The 14,175-nt window shown below is 42.7% G+C and overlaps 1 protein-coding gene across 1 annotated transcript; it reads left to right on the top strand.

Moving 5' to 3' along the window:
- Nucleotides 1-1,303: 1,303 nt before the first annotated feature.
- On the top strand, nucleotides 1,304-14,015 carry ACADL (acyl-CoA dehydrogenase long chain; the record flags this gene model as incomplete). Its single annotated transcript, XM_079538843.1, has 11 exons — nucleotides 1,304-1,377; nucleotides 2,161-2,322; nucleotides 3,894-4,031; nucleotides 4,446-4,610; nucleotides 5,567-5,633; nucleotides 6,659-6,823; nucleotides 7,456-7,557; nucleotides 8,761-8,874; nucleotides 11,022-11,149; nucleotides 13,276-13,362; nucleotides 13,922-14,015. 11 exons carry the CDS (start codon nucleotides 1,304-1,306, stop codon nucleotides 14,013-14,015), a joined length of 1,296 nt encoding a protein of 431 aa, XP_079394969.1.
- Between the last annotated feature and the right edge of the window lie 160 nt (nucleotides 14,016-14,175).

Genomic DNA, 14,175 nt, shown 5'->3' with positions numbered 1-14,175 from the left:
TAGCCAAATCAATTTGTAACAAAGCCCAAATATCACAGTACACATCCTCAGGTAAGGACAGTAATGAACTGTGTTAGAGACCACTGAGTTGGTGCCTTTATGTCGTGCTGGCAACATGGTGAGGTGATGATATTAGCACTGGGCATCACTGGGGGGGATTTGCTAGATTACTCCAGTGGTTTGCAGTCTCAGAGGAAGTGTGAGCTAACCACATAACATGAGAGCAGGAGAGCTGCAAGTCGAAGACAATTTGTGACAACAAAAGTATGGCAACCTGTATCCCTCACCAGTATTGAAGGTTGTTTGTACGAGAGGTCAGGAAGGACAGACATGCCATTTACTGGTATGGCAGACAGCCATATAAAAGAGAAGGCATTAACACTGAGAAATGGAAATCAAAATCAGACTCACCCTGTGACCATGCCCACACAATGAATGGAGAGGCAGGACCAGATTGAGCTGTCACTTAATGCAGTGTGCTGTTTCTCCACAAAGTCCTTTAAGGCCGTGGTAAGAAAAGCACTATCCCAAACCGGAACAGCATCTAGAATGCCAGCAGTGTGTCTTCACTTTCTTCTCTGCTCCGATACCTATTTCTGTCCTGTTCTCTGCAAAAGCAACAGCAACACATTGTTCTTAACGTCCCGGTTTTTTTTACAACCGCCCTTTTTCCCCACTAGAAAAACACGCTGTGAAAAATATCAAACTGCCACCGAAGCATTTCCTGACCTCAGCGACAGGTGAAGCCTGGGACAACCTGCGTCACACCTGGCTGACATCAGGCAGGCACGGATGTCCCCGTGTAGGCAGGCCCACCAACATAGCCGTGCCTCTGCTGCCATCTGCCGGCCTACGGTGGAGGTGCAGCATTTCTGACCCAAAAAGGAGGAATTCTTGTTAACTTTACTACGGGTTCAGACTACAGAAACACCTGAATTGTAGCAACAACCTCATCGTGATGACCATTACTTGACGCCATTTGCTTTTTCGGCAGGGCTTCAGCCGCGCTCGCCCTGCGGCGAGCCGAAAGGATTGCTTTCCACGCGATTTCCAAACCGCGTTCAAGGAAAAATGCAAATACTTTGATCATAATCCCGTTGTAAACAGGATGGATTAGGAGGAATTCAGAACTTAATCATACCGGTGGGGATTGCGTGCCACACTCCGGGAAACAGAAACGCTTCTTTTTTTCACAACACAGCCGGCGCAGCGCCCCGGCTCCATCCCCGCGCAGGGGATCAACCCGCGCAGCCCGCGCCGCTCTCCGTCCCCGCACTGCCCCCCCGCCACACCCCGACGCAAGATGGCGGCGCGCCTGCTTCGCCTGCGTGGGCTCCTGCGGACCGCCGGCCGGAGGGCTTTCTCCTCCCAGCCCAGGTCGGCGGGCGCGCGACGGAGGCGCGAGGGGAGCGGGGCGGCGCTGGGGGCTGCGGGGCTGCGGGCTGCAGGGCTGCCGGGCGGCGCTGAGGGGCTGCGGGCTGCTGGCTGCGGGCTGCTGCCTGCGCGTTTGGCTTGACGTGGGTGTGTTGGTGGGGCTGATTGCGGGGTACATATGTATAGGGGTGTATTTCCTATGTATCTGTGTGGGTGTGCGGAAGTGCTGCGTGCGTGTGTATAAATACATGCATGTATATGCATATGTATGTTTGTGTGACAGGAAGGCTGCAGGCCTGAATAGAAGCGCATGATCACACGCATGTATGTGTGCATACATCTGCATACATCTGCACCCCTGGTTGCTCGGGTCCCCCCCCCGGCACGCTGGGCCCGGAGGTTCAGCCATTGCCTTGCAGACTGCGGGCTGCCCTTTGCCCCACTTCCTGGCCATACACAGGGAGTGGAGTCCCGTGCTGACAGCAGGTGACAGCGGGGTCTGTCCTTGTCCGCTCTGCTGCACCAAGGGGTTGTATGGCCCCGGTGCCCTTGTGCCACCCTTGGACAGTGCCAGCGTGGGGTGCTGGGAGAGCAGCGGCCTTCTGCTGCGTGCCCAGCGGGCCCTGTGCCCTGCTCGAACAACGGCAGCCTTAGATGTAGCTCAGTAGAGCCAAAAGTAGCTTTATAAATAATCCACGTTTGCTAGGCAGGTGTTTCCTTCCTTTTCAAAGGGCTGTGAAATAGGCTGTGCCTGCATCCAAGCAGATGTTTGCTTCTGTTTCTCAGCCCTGCTCCGACCGAGCAGCATGGCACGAAGCGCCTGGAGCCTTCTTCTGCTAAGCGTCTGACTGACATCGGCACCCGGAGGATCTTCTCGTCGGACCACGATATCTTCAGGGAGAGTGCCAGGAAGTTCTTTCAGGAAGAAGTGCTGCCTTTTCATACAGAGTGAGATGCCTTTTAAACGTTCTGGTTTTCGAGATAATTTGCTTTCCCCCCACCCCCCCAAAATAAGCATTTTCAGGTATTATTCACTATGACATGATAAACAAGGCATTTGTTTTCATTAACAGGACTCGATTGGAACAGATCTGCCTATAAAATTCAGCAAAATTCACAGATCGCTCTGAGCTGGCGCCTTCGTTGCAGGCTTGTGAGCAGATCAAGTGCAGTTCACAGAGTTGCAGCCAGTGTTTCCCTGCTTGTGCACTCTCCCATTGAAGTGGAGGGGGTATATTTTCCTTTGTCTTTTTTTTAGGAAGACTTCTGGTATAGCTTTGTGATCAGGTGTTGTGTCTGCTCCAGGTTAATTATGATCCTGTTTGCTGACACAACTGTTTCTTCAGGTGACTGAGACAAGCTGGACTTGGGTTCTTGCTTCACTGCAGAGACCTATGAACCATTCTGTTCTCACAGCTTTCAAATAAACAAATAGGCTTCAGGCATAGTGTACCAGTTGGCTGGGCCAGCGTGTGGCATCAGTAAACATGGATGAGCATGAGGAGAAAATGTTTTTGTGATCGAGACAGCAGTGACCCTGAAAGTAGGGGGCAAAAACCCCCCCCAAAGGTGGTCTTTAGACAACACTGGTTAAGATTTCCAGTGCAGGAGCAGAAACTCTGGGAGTAAACTTAATGCGAGTGTGACAAGAAGCATTATTAGCTGTGGATAAAGCGCTGTGGTATAGCTCTGCTGCAAGCCAGTGCATCTGAGGAGTCTTTCTGAACAATTTGTCAATCATATTATTAAAAAATGGCCATTAATGGCCACTCGACTTTCTGGTGTGTTGGTGAACTCAGGGTACTATTTGTTAGGGAACAAGTGATTCTTACAGTTTGCAAACTATCAGCAGACAAGCCTTAGCTGTCTATTCACAAACTTAAAACCGCCTTACTTCAGCAGTAGTTTACCAAGGTACAGTACTAAGTGAAAAAGGACTGATTTTTTTTTTTTTTTAATATATATTATTTTATATGCTTTTGTACTTGATATCAAGGTTACTAATGTATCGGTGCTTTTTTTCTTGAAAAGCATTTCTCATTGGTAAGAATCAAAATCTTTCAGAAATTGATACTTTATACCCATTTTATGGGAAAATGGAATGTCGGGAAGGTGAGGATCTACTTGTGATTATCCAGATGGTTGTGGCTAAACCTCCTAGATCCTGCTCTGGTGCTCAGACCTAGACGCAGCACAGCCTTTCGTAACAAGTCATAAGGAGTCATCAGGTTTATGTGTTGGAAGCCAGGGTTCGGATGTGTTATATAGTTGGTATCTGTGTAATGCCAGTGGCATTTGTGAAGAATGGAAAACCTGTTATTAAGCCATCAATTCTTAGCTGGCAAACGTAGTTGTCTCAGCGCCCTGTATGCTGTGTTGTGTGCTGCTGAGTCTGAAAGCCTCTCTACCAGGCACTGAAAACTGCCTGTGGGCCCTCTAGCATGAAGCAGCAGCCATGAAAAATGAGAGGTAGCACGTGGAGAATTTAATGGATATCTCTTTTCTTATGCTGTTTGCAGATGGGAGAAGGATGGCCAGGTGAGCAGAGAGCTCTGGGAAAAAGCTGGACAGCAAGGTTTGCTGGGTGTTGCTATTGCAGAGAAACATGGAGGCATTGGAGCGGATATTCTCTCCTCAGCCGTGCTCTGGGAGGAGCAGTAAGTACTAGGCACTTCAGGAAGAGTTTAATTCAAGTTATCAACAGACTGGTTTTTTGTTTGTTTTGTTTTTCGTAAGATTTCTTCATTGCTTACAGAAATTGGCATCAGTAGTTAAAACGTGTAAATCTTCAGCTTTATGCCTCTCAGGTGATTAAGTAATAAATGTCATCATGCTCTACTGTAGTTGAGGGAAGCATTTTGATTAGTCTGGTAGGTTACACAGTAGTTTGGCTGTGAAAATACATTCTGTAAATAACAGTGCAAGTGCTACAAGTTCACCTTATGTCCGAGACGTCTGTGCTGTAGGGCTTGCTTCCAGCATTGGATCTGCATTGCAAAGGCGTGAAAGTTCAGTGTTGAAATTTCTGTAGTGTTCCTGCCTGAGCTGATTTGTTTTTTCCCACTCCCCAGGATGTACGTCAACTGTACTGGCCCAGGATTTAGTCTTCATTCTGATATAGTCATGCCCTACATTGCAAATTACGGCACTGAAGAACAGATCAAACGCTTTATTCCTCAGATGGCTGCAGGCAAGTGCATTGGTGCTATTGCCATGACAGAGCCTGGGGCAGGCAGGTAAGCTAAAAAATCAAGACAGATGGTCATAATCTTATTTGCTGTCTACTGATTTCTCAGTGAAAGAAATTCATGAGCATCCTGGTTACGTGGACATCCTAATAACTAGTCAATATCCTAGACTGGGGAGGGTCTCAGACTTGCAGATCACTCTGTTACAGCTTTGCCAATTCAAGATATTTGCTCAAAATCTGTTTCTTTTTTGTCTCACAATGGGCAAATATGCTTTGTATTTCCTTTTATAGACTGAGTTTATGGTTGATAACCTGCTCATCCTGTGAATGTACCTTTAATATGAAATGTAATGAGGAGAAAGTTACGTCGGTAAAGATGGCTTTACTTCTTTAATATTAATTTTTGTTGTGGAACAAAATGCTGGGTTTTTTTGTTGTTGTTTTCCCCTCTGACTCCTTTCAAACAGATAAATGTTGCTCCTTTACTGTCATTGTTGAAGGACAGACAGCACATATTTTGAGTAGACACAGGTGATCTGGCCAGTTTCCACAACAGAGAGGAACAGGTGAAGAGCAAAACCTTTTGGTGTCGTGCTTCCAGAGAGTGGATGTTGGCCATGTATTTTTGCAGAGCCTCCTCATTAAGACTGAGCATGTTCAGAAAATGTTTTGTCTGACGTTTGCCTTCTAAAGCATATCAGCCTAAGGGGATGCTGACTTGTGCTATCAGTGCTTCATCACACCACCCTCCCACAGGCAGATCCGTTCAAGTGGGACCTCATGCTCGCGTATGATTGCACACGTTTATCATTTCTTTCTGCAGCAGGCTTTTGGTTTCTGTGTTACTGAAAACCATTTTACTGTATACTGTTATCCTCCTGTGCGTTTTCACTGACTGCATGTCTCCATGGTGTGAAGTCTACTTTCTGTTGGGTAGCGCTCAAGATACAAATTACAGCGTCTGGAACAGTTCCTTGAAGGGTCTTTTGAATTCCATTCTAGTGACTTGCAAGGAGTACGGACTTACGCAAAAAAAGATGGAAGTGACTGGATTCTTAATGGGAGTAAGGTAAGCAAACAGACGTGTACGTCACTCATAGCCTTTCGGAGCTGGAGGCACTCAGGGAGGGATGCATACCAGAATCAGTGTCTCTCACTTGTCCTTCCTCTCTCTCTTTTTTTTTTTTTCTTGTTTTGTCAGTTATTATTATTATTTTTTCATATAGACTTACTCTGCTTCTGGTTTTGGCTATTCATGGGAACCAGGTTCTTTTTATAGTACTTAAATAATCTTACCTAAAGACTTTTTTTTTTACTTGAACTGGAAGAAGTCCTATATTGTATAAGCAGAACCTGTGTTGTTTCTTATTGCTGAGGTTGAACACTAAAGTATGCATGCTACCTATGTTAAACTTCTTGTGGCCTGGAAAAGGTGCTGCAGTGCAGGCTGTGGAATCTGTTCAGAAGCTTGTATTAGGAAAATGGCATTAGATGCTGTGTGTATGCTTTCAAGCTATTGCAGAGTTGGTGTGTACAAGTAAATTTGTACATACAGATGTCTGTGAATATATTTGCTCATTATGTGTGGTTGAAGTCAAGCAGGAGACATTGCTTATTTCTTTTGGTGGTGGTAGGATGAGTCATTTTGACAAGTGGATATATCATTCTGCAGAACTTTCTTAAGCAGTTGTTAGTAGAGGCCATCAGTGGTTTTGCATTTTATACCTTGCTAGTTTATTACACAAGAGAACCTTTTTTCATTTGATGTCTATACCTGATAACTCCTTCCTTCTTTAGCAGGGGGCAGACAAAAGAAAAAAGGTCTGTGCATTCTTTCACTTCACAATTGTCACCACACAATGCCTCTCAAATTATTGTCAAATATTATCAAATTTCCTCTTAGACAGCACTTTAGACTTCCTGAATTACTAAAATGCTTCTGGACACTTAAACCTTGCCTTTCAGTTTACCTGTGAGAGCATCCACACACTGATGGTTTTCTTTGTACTGCTTGATGATCTCTTCTAATTTCTGTCCACCTCGCTTGTTGCAGTATTCCAAGCTGTGTTGGTTTTTGTTGGTTTGTTTTTACAGACTTTCATCACTAATGGTTGGATGTGTGACGTGGTGATTGTGGTTACGGTTACAAACCGAGAGGCTCGATCTCCTGCTCATGGAATCAGCCTTTTTCTGGTGGAAAATGGAACAAAAGGTTTCACCAAAGGACGCAAGCTGCAAAAAATGGGCCTGAAAGCTCAAGTAAGTTCATGTGACCTGTAATACATAGTAGACTTTGAGGAAGTCTAAATTGCTCAATGCCTGGCACTAGCCTAACAAAGAAAAAATGAAACCGTTACATTATCTTAATACTTAAGCCCTAGAGCATAAAAATTATACATACCAAGTATGTATATTGAGTTCCCATTTGGAAGTCTGAAGTACATGATGTGCCAGGAGAAGCTGGCAGCTGGATTCCTTTACTCTGAGAAAGCTTGGAAGAATGGGATTGTATTTCTGTCTTCAGCTACCTGTAGAAATAGAGCAGCACAGGTGAAGGGTGGCACGGGACACAAGTTAAACTGAGGAAACTCTTAAGTTGGTTAGTAAGAAAAACCACCATAAGAGTGATGCGATGCTGGAACCAGGGGCTCAGAGCAGTTGTAGGGCCTCCTGCTTGGAAGCATCAGGAAGTGAAACCAGACAAGACCTTCAGCTGCTGTCGGTGTTTTGAGTGCTTTGTCCATCTTTGGGGGGATGGACAACCTCAGAAGGACCCTCCCAACCTAAACGACTCTATGACTTAATATGACAAAATGAACAAAATGGGGGAAAAAAGTGGACTGCAGAGGTGAGAATGTCAGACTATCAACTGTCCTTTAAAATCTTCTTAGGACACGGCAGAGCTGTTTTTTGAAGATGTGCGGTTGCCAGCAAGCGCCTTGCTTGGGAAAGAGAACAAAGGCTTCTATTATTTGATGGCAGAGCTCCCTCAGGTAAGAGCAGTGAGAATGCTTGCTGTCTCTGGGAAGAACACGGACACGTAATTTTTTATCACTGCAAGAATGTTGGAGGTGGTGGATCTCGGAGAGCCACATGTGCCTCAGGGTAGCTCTGGGTTGACACTTCTGCTTTTTACCTCAAGTGTGCTGTTTCTGGTGCTCAAAACCCAAATTCTTTTGGCATTGGTAACAGTGTTGACTTCTCACTATCTCAAAGTCAGCAACCCAGCTATTGAAGAACCTGAGCTTAGTTTAAAGAATACATCAGGTTTTTTTTTTTGTATACTTCTACTGTGGAACCATTTCTCTTAGCAGACGACGTTCAGCTTGGAAGACTCTGCATTTGGCATTCTCTTCAAAGAAAAAAGCAAACACTGCTGTCTTAGCTTTTCTACTTGTAGAAGCATATTCAAGATGTAAGAAATTATTTCCTTATCCATAAAGCAAAGTAAATAAATAAGTTACCCAGATACCTTGCTAGTGAAAATAACAAAGATTGACTTGCTGAAGCTTTGGAATGAACTGGGAGGAAAAAGGGGCAATGTGTTTTTTCCAAAACCTGACTGTGCTTTGTCCAAACTCTGACTGCCTCATCTGGTAGAGATCGTGTTTATTTAATTTTAGGCTGTGAGTAAATGTGAAAAAATAAGAAACCTGATTAAAGGAAATCTGCTGCTGCTTTAAAGAAACAAATGCAATTGCAAGCAGGTTCAATGGGATGCATGAGATATTTTAACAGTGCTAAAAGCAATCGTTCTGTAATTTGTTTATCAACACATTTTGTTGAAGAAAGGGAAGAAAAACAGCCTGTGTCCTTATGTAGGTTTTCTTCTTTAAGAAGTATCCTACTGAAATTATTAAATGTAGGATTTAGTTTTTTTTTTTTTTTTAAACTAAGCAGTGAAGACTGCTAATAAAACAGATTTCGATGTTAAGCTTTCAGTCAGTAAGAGTCCTGTGGTTGACAGGTATCTTTTACTGGGACAAAAAGCCTTAAAAATGGGCTTTGGACACTGAAACGTTTGGCCTAGTCACTAATTTCAGTAATGCAGTATGTCTGGTTTGATCTCTGGTGCGACTTCTGCCTCCCTCCCTTAATGAGCAACACTGAACATCTGTTTCCCAATTGTGTATTTGCATATGTGCATCTAATGATCAGAATTGTAGGACTGACTACTGGATTCTGTGTTTTTAAAGGAAAGACTGCTGATTGCTGATATGGCTCTCGCTGGCTGTGAATTCATGTTTGAAGAAACAAGGAATTATGTGAGGCAAAGAAAAGCTTTTGGGAAGACAATTGCACATTTACAGGTGAGCTTGAACAGGGAGACTTGTAAAGCAGATGCAAGCAGAGGGATTGATGTGAGTTTGTGTATGTGTAACATCAAGCAAGAAGTCACTGGACTTTAGTGAAGGACTGCTTGTGGAGGCTTCGCTGTTGCCCTGTGGCTGCTGTTTCTCCTCATTCCCATTGTTTTCCAAAGCCACAAATAACAATGCTTGTATTTTAACGGTAAGGAATCCTACAGCAGTAATGCTTTTGGAAGGAAAATACACAGGCAGAAACCACTGGCTTTGTGCTGGTCACTCGTAGGCTTGCGTTTTACCATCAGAAGTCACTAATCACAGTATGTTTACACTGCTTGCATTTCTGTATCTACTTGAGGTCCTGTAGACTGCAGAGGAGCGTGGTGTGTGTGAAGCCATGTCATCCATTTCCCTGTAATGCACTGCAACAGCATGATCTTTATGGGTCTGATGCTGTGATGGTCCCCAAGCAGTGACCTTGCTGCTTGAATAGCTGCAAAGGTGTTTATGTCCAGCTTTATGGGTATTGTAATGAGATTCCTCACCTACCAGGTAGATGGGTATGCAAGTGATTGCGTTGTAAAACTGTTGGATCGTTCTTTGTAAATATGACTTCCCCTGATAGTAGTGGTTAAATTGTATTTTGAGGCATGCCTACTCTACCTAATTGCTGTCATAAAGCACAGTAACATGGAAAGAAGCATTTGCTATTACAGTTTTCCTGAAAACCACATAATCTTTTAGGTCTGAAACTGACCAAGCACCTGTATGTTTGATTTATAGGATAGGAATTGCCTGTATACATTACAGGATGTTAGATTTTTGATTCTGATACGCTTCAGAAATAACTGGAATTGGAATATTTTGGTTTTTTCTTTTGAGAGTTCCTTTGTCAAAATCGAATCTTGAATTGTTCTGAGTAGCAGCAGAATTTGAGCTCTTTAGGAGCTAGAATGTTAGGTATCCAGGAGCTATGATCTTTATTTCTTTTTGATCTTAACATGTAGAAACAGCAAATGTAATATGTCCAGTGAGCAGCTATAGCACAAAAAGAGTATTTTAAGTTTATTTATGTAGGTATGGAATGCTCTCTAACTGTGGTACTTCACTGTGCAGAGACCTCCAAAATAATATTGTTCTTTAGGATAACCCGTTCCCAAACACCAGGAGGCCAATAATATTAATAACGTACGGTATTTTTGGAAAAAAACCCTCCATCCCTGCATACCTTTTCAGTTTCCTTGTCGCACTGGAATGCGCATGTAATCAAAAATCCTTTCTAATTAGACCTGCCTTGCCTAATTTATTTAGTTGTGCTAAATGTATACAGAGTTGAGAATCAATTACATTAATTTTGAATGAAGGCAAAAAGGCCGTTTCTGTAGGTGTTTAGAACTGTGAGATCAGGAAAAATTTCTGTTTCCAGTAGGTGATTTTTATCCCCTTCCTACCAGAACTGCCAGCAGGCAGTGATATGTTGCCTTACCTGGCTTCAGGTACCCTTCATAATGGGCTTCACTCACCAGGCCGCATTGAGTGAAAAGGGGTTGTATTGGACCAGATATACGTAGGCTGCTCCAAATGTAATGCCTGCTGTCTTTTCATGGTACCTACAAGAGATACAATGAGCCACAGGTCGGACGTGCCTGATCTAAAACATCTCTTTCAATGTGACATAACTCAGCATTAGAAAACTTTCTGATAGTTGGCCTAAAACTTCCTTTGTTTTTGCTCAAAATGGTTTGCACATCACTTAAACTCTGAAGCACTGAATGCTCAGCAGATGCAGCCAATGCTCAATGACGTGTCACTAACTCGGCTGGAAGCACGTTCTCCCACAGGAGAGAAAAGACAGTAGCAGAGCTCCCAGCACCTCCTACTCTGTACTCTCCAGGAATTTGTTTTCAGGCATTTGGGGGGTTCCCCATGATGTCATGTTGTGAGTTGTCTGGCAAGTTAAAGAGCAGTAATTTCCCTTAATAAGACTGGTAGAGATGTAACTGTATGGAAAACAAACTGCGTTTTGATGTAAAGATACAAACAGAAATGCTTCTAGAAGATGCTTCCCTTTCAACTTCAAACACAGCTTAAAAACAGTTCTACTTCTGCTCTTTCTTTACTCTGCTTCCTCTGCCCGCTTCCAAAATAAGACGGTGCAGCACAAGTTGGCAGAAATGAAGACGAACATTTGTGTGGGCCGAGCTTTTTTGGACAACTGTTTGGAGCTGCACTCAGAAAAACGCCTGGACTCCCCCACGGCTTCTATGGCAAAGTACTGGTATGTGGTTAAAGTAATTTGGAAGTGTTACTTATATGATCTTGACAGGAGTCTAGTAATAAAAGCATTGAACTGCTCAGATTTAAACAAAAGATAAAATTACTGACTGATTAATAACAACGTTGTTGGTTTCTAAGAGAGGCCTTTAGCTTTAACTTCAGTGGAGCAGTCAACAGTGGCCTTAGTTGTTTTGAAAACCAGTGCTGGTTAAAAGATCAGTTTCAAAGTAGTAGCACGCTTTTAAAATAGGCTTCCATTAATAATCAGATCAGCTTCAAATACAAGTGAGCATTTCATAGGTATTTGGAAAAAGCAGTTTTTACTATAATAATTAAAAAATAATATATATGTATTTAATCACAAGGATCTAGAATACCTTTTAGTTAACATTATTTAGCTGTAATAGCTGTTTGGCCCAGCCACTTTTTGAAGTTATTTGGTTTTGGGAAGAAATAGTTGGCTACAGCTATTGCTGTAATTGAGACTAAACAGTTCATTCCTTTATTGGCCAGAACTCCTCCTCTGTTCTCCCCCCACACTTGGTGGAGTTATCTGTTAACTGGGGCTTAACCAGGGAAATCTGGATGACTGAAGGCATCCAAGAGATGTGTCACAGGAATTTGTAATCTGTGGAGTTTGTTCTGCTCGCAAAGATAGTAGAAAAAATATGCCAGACATTAAGAAATAGCTTAGGGAAGGCAGAGGTTTTTCGGATTCTAAACTTTGAGAAATAAATGCTGAGATAATATGTAGAACACGCTGAGGGAATTCGGTGAGAATCTTTACAACGAAAGGAAGGATTTTGTTTGAATGCTGTTTCTGGCACTACTTACCTAGAAGTACCAGGTACGTAAGCGGAGGCATTCAGCTCTGAGGAGGAGGAAACAGCTTGCGTGCCAGCTCAGATGTAGGCTTACTTCCTCAAAAGGTTTTCCAAAGCAAGGAATTTGAAACTCCCCCCACCCACCCGAACATTAGTACCACAGTTTGTTGTGGATTTCCCCGTTCCTAAAAGCGTTCCTGTGGCTCTGTTCCATGAATCCCTTCTAAACTTAGATGGTTTAGAAGGTACTTGAATGCAGAACTGTAATGTTTTAGGAGACAGTTTCCTATTTGTTTCGCTTATAACCTGTTGCGCAGTCAGTGACTTGAGTTAGAGGTGTGGTGACTTCAGAATGTAGTGTCACTGTCTACCTCCTGATAGCTTGTGAAAGATTTGTGCTCTTCACTTTGTGATGACTGAGTATATTGTACAGCTAACTCCAAATGTGTGTTTGAGGTTGAAGTAACTCACTGTTGCATATTTAACATTGATACCCTAAACTACGAATTTAACAGGGAGCCTAACATGGAATAAGGGACTCCTGCGCTCTTTCATGAAAAGCAGTTGACTTAAATGGTCATCATCTTCTGTTGCCACTCTGAAGTTCTGTTTTGATGGGATTTCTGTGCTTTTTTTTTTTTTCTTTTTTCCACATCGCTTCTGCTTGAACTTTCAGTGCAGTTAAAATCCTATGCGTTCTTTTGTCTGATTTTTCTTGATTGAAATAACATGAAGTGTGTAGCTTTCCAGAGGCTGAGATACAGGACATCAGCTTCAAATGACATGTTATCAGTCATCTTCTAGAGGGATGATTCATAAAACTGAATGCTTAAGAAAAAAAAAAAAAAGTTTAATCATAGAATAAATGAGTAGTTTACAGTGGAATTAAAGTATTTTTGAGAATTGAAAGCCATAAAATATTTTGAGGAAAATGAAGTATTCCCTGATGATGGTTGTATTCAAAGAGCCTGGAAGAGAAGGGTTTGATAAGAAGGATGTACCAACATGCTTCACAAAAGTTTTTTGGCCAGTGAGGAAGGTAAGCAGGGTTCTCTGTTTCGAAAGCTTCCGTTCTCTGAAAGCTCTTCCACGTAGAGAACAAATCTTAATGCTTTTCAAGTCAACATATTTTTCATCATGGAGGAAGAAAAGTCTCTCCCAGTTGAAGTATTTGAATGGTCAATGCTTTAGATTGCGAAAAAAAACCATGATGGTGTATTTTAGTCTTGCTAGCTTATCTGTATCTGTTAATTTTTCATAGCATGCACCCTTCTAAAAACAAATTTCTTCTTGACCATTTAAGGGCGTCTGATCTCCAAAACAGCGTGGCAACTCAGTGTGTGCAACTGCACGGCGGCTCGGGGTACATGTGGGAGTATCCGATTGCAAAGTAAGTGCACCGTTTCAGACCTGAGTGGTGAAGGATTGCTAGCCAAATAAAATGCAGCCCTTCTTACATCGACTTGTCAGTTGTTTTGTGTTAGTACTGATTGACTGTTCCTTTTCTCGTCGTGTTTATTGAAAGGCAATCATCTGTACAGATGTCTTTAATTGTTCGTGGTATATAGAATGGCTGGAGCTGGAAGCGACCTCAGAGATCATCTATTTCCAGTCTAAGACGACTTAATTTTTTCTTTTACTGTATTTAGTTGCCACAATAACAGAGGTAGAGCTTCTTATTTACCAAAACGAATCCTTTTTTAAAATAAATAGAAGTCACAAAAACAGAACAGGATTGCCGGGCAGTTGTCATAAGCAGATCTTTGGAGTTCATTTTTTAAACTGACAGGTTTAGTTCTGTTCTAAATTTATCTGTATTTAAAGAGCATGAAAGGTTGCTTTAAAATAAGTGTTTATGGCTGGTGTGAAGAAAATGAGCACCCGCTGTTTTGGTGGTACACATACGCTGAGGAATCCTTCATTGAATCTTTCCTTTTTCTTCCCCTCAGAGCTTTTGTGGATGCCCGTGTTCAGCCCATCTATGGTGGCACCAATGAGATTATGAAGGAGCTGATTGCCAGAGAAATTGTCAGTGACAACTAGGGCAGGTGCTGGCTGCCCGGAGAACCTTCCCGAGCACTTTTATAGTAATACAGGACATAAAATCAGACATCAGAATGTAAGTAAAGGAGACGGATGTAGTATATCATACTCTTTCAAGGGAGAGAAGCCTGCTTAAGTGAATTGTTCGCAACAAGGGTGC

Source organism: Tetrao urogallus, assembly GCF_951394365.1.
Source record: "Tetrao urogallus genome assembly, chromosome: 8".
Taxonomy (NCBI): domain Eukaryota; kingdom Metazoa; phylum Chordata; class Aves; order Galliformes; family Phasianidae; genus Tetrao; species Tetrao urogallus.
Note: the sequence above shows the minus strand (reverse complement) of the source record. Positions and strands in the feature narration are given on the sequence as shown.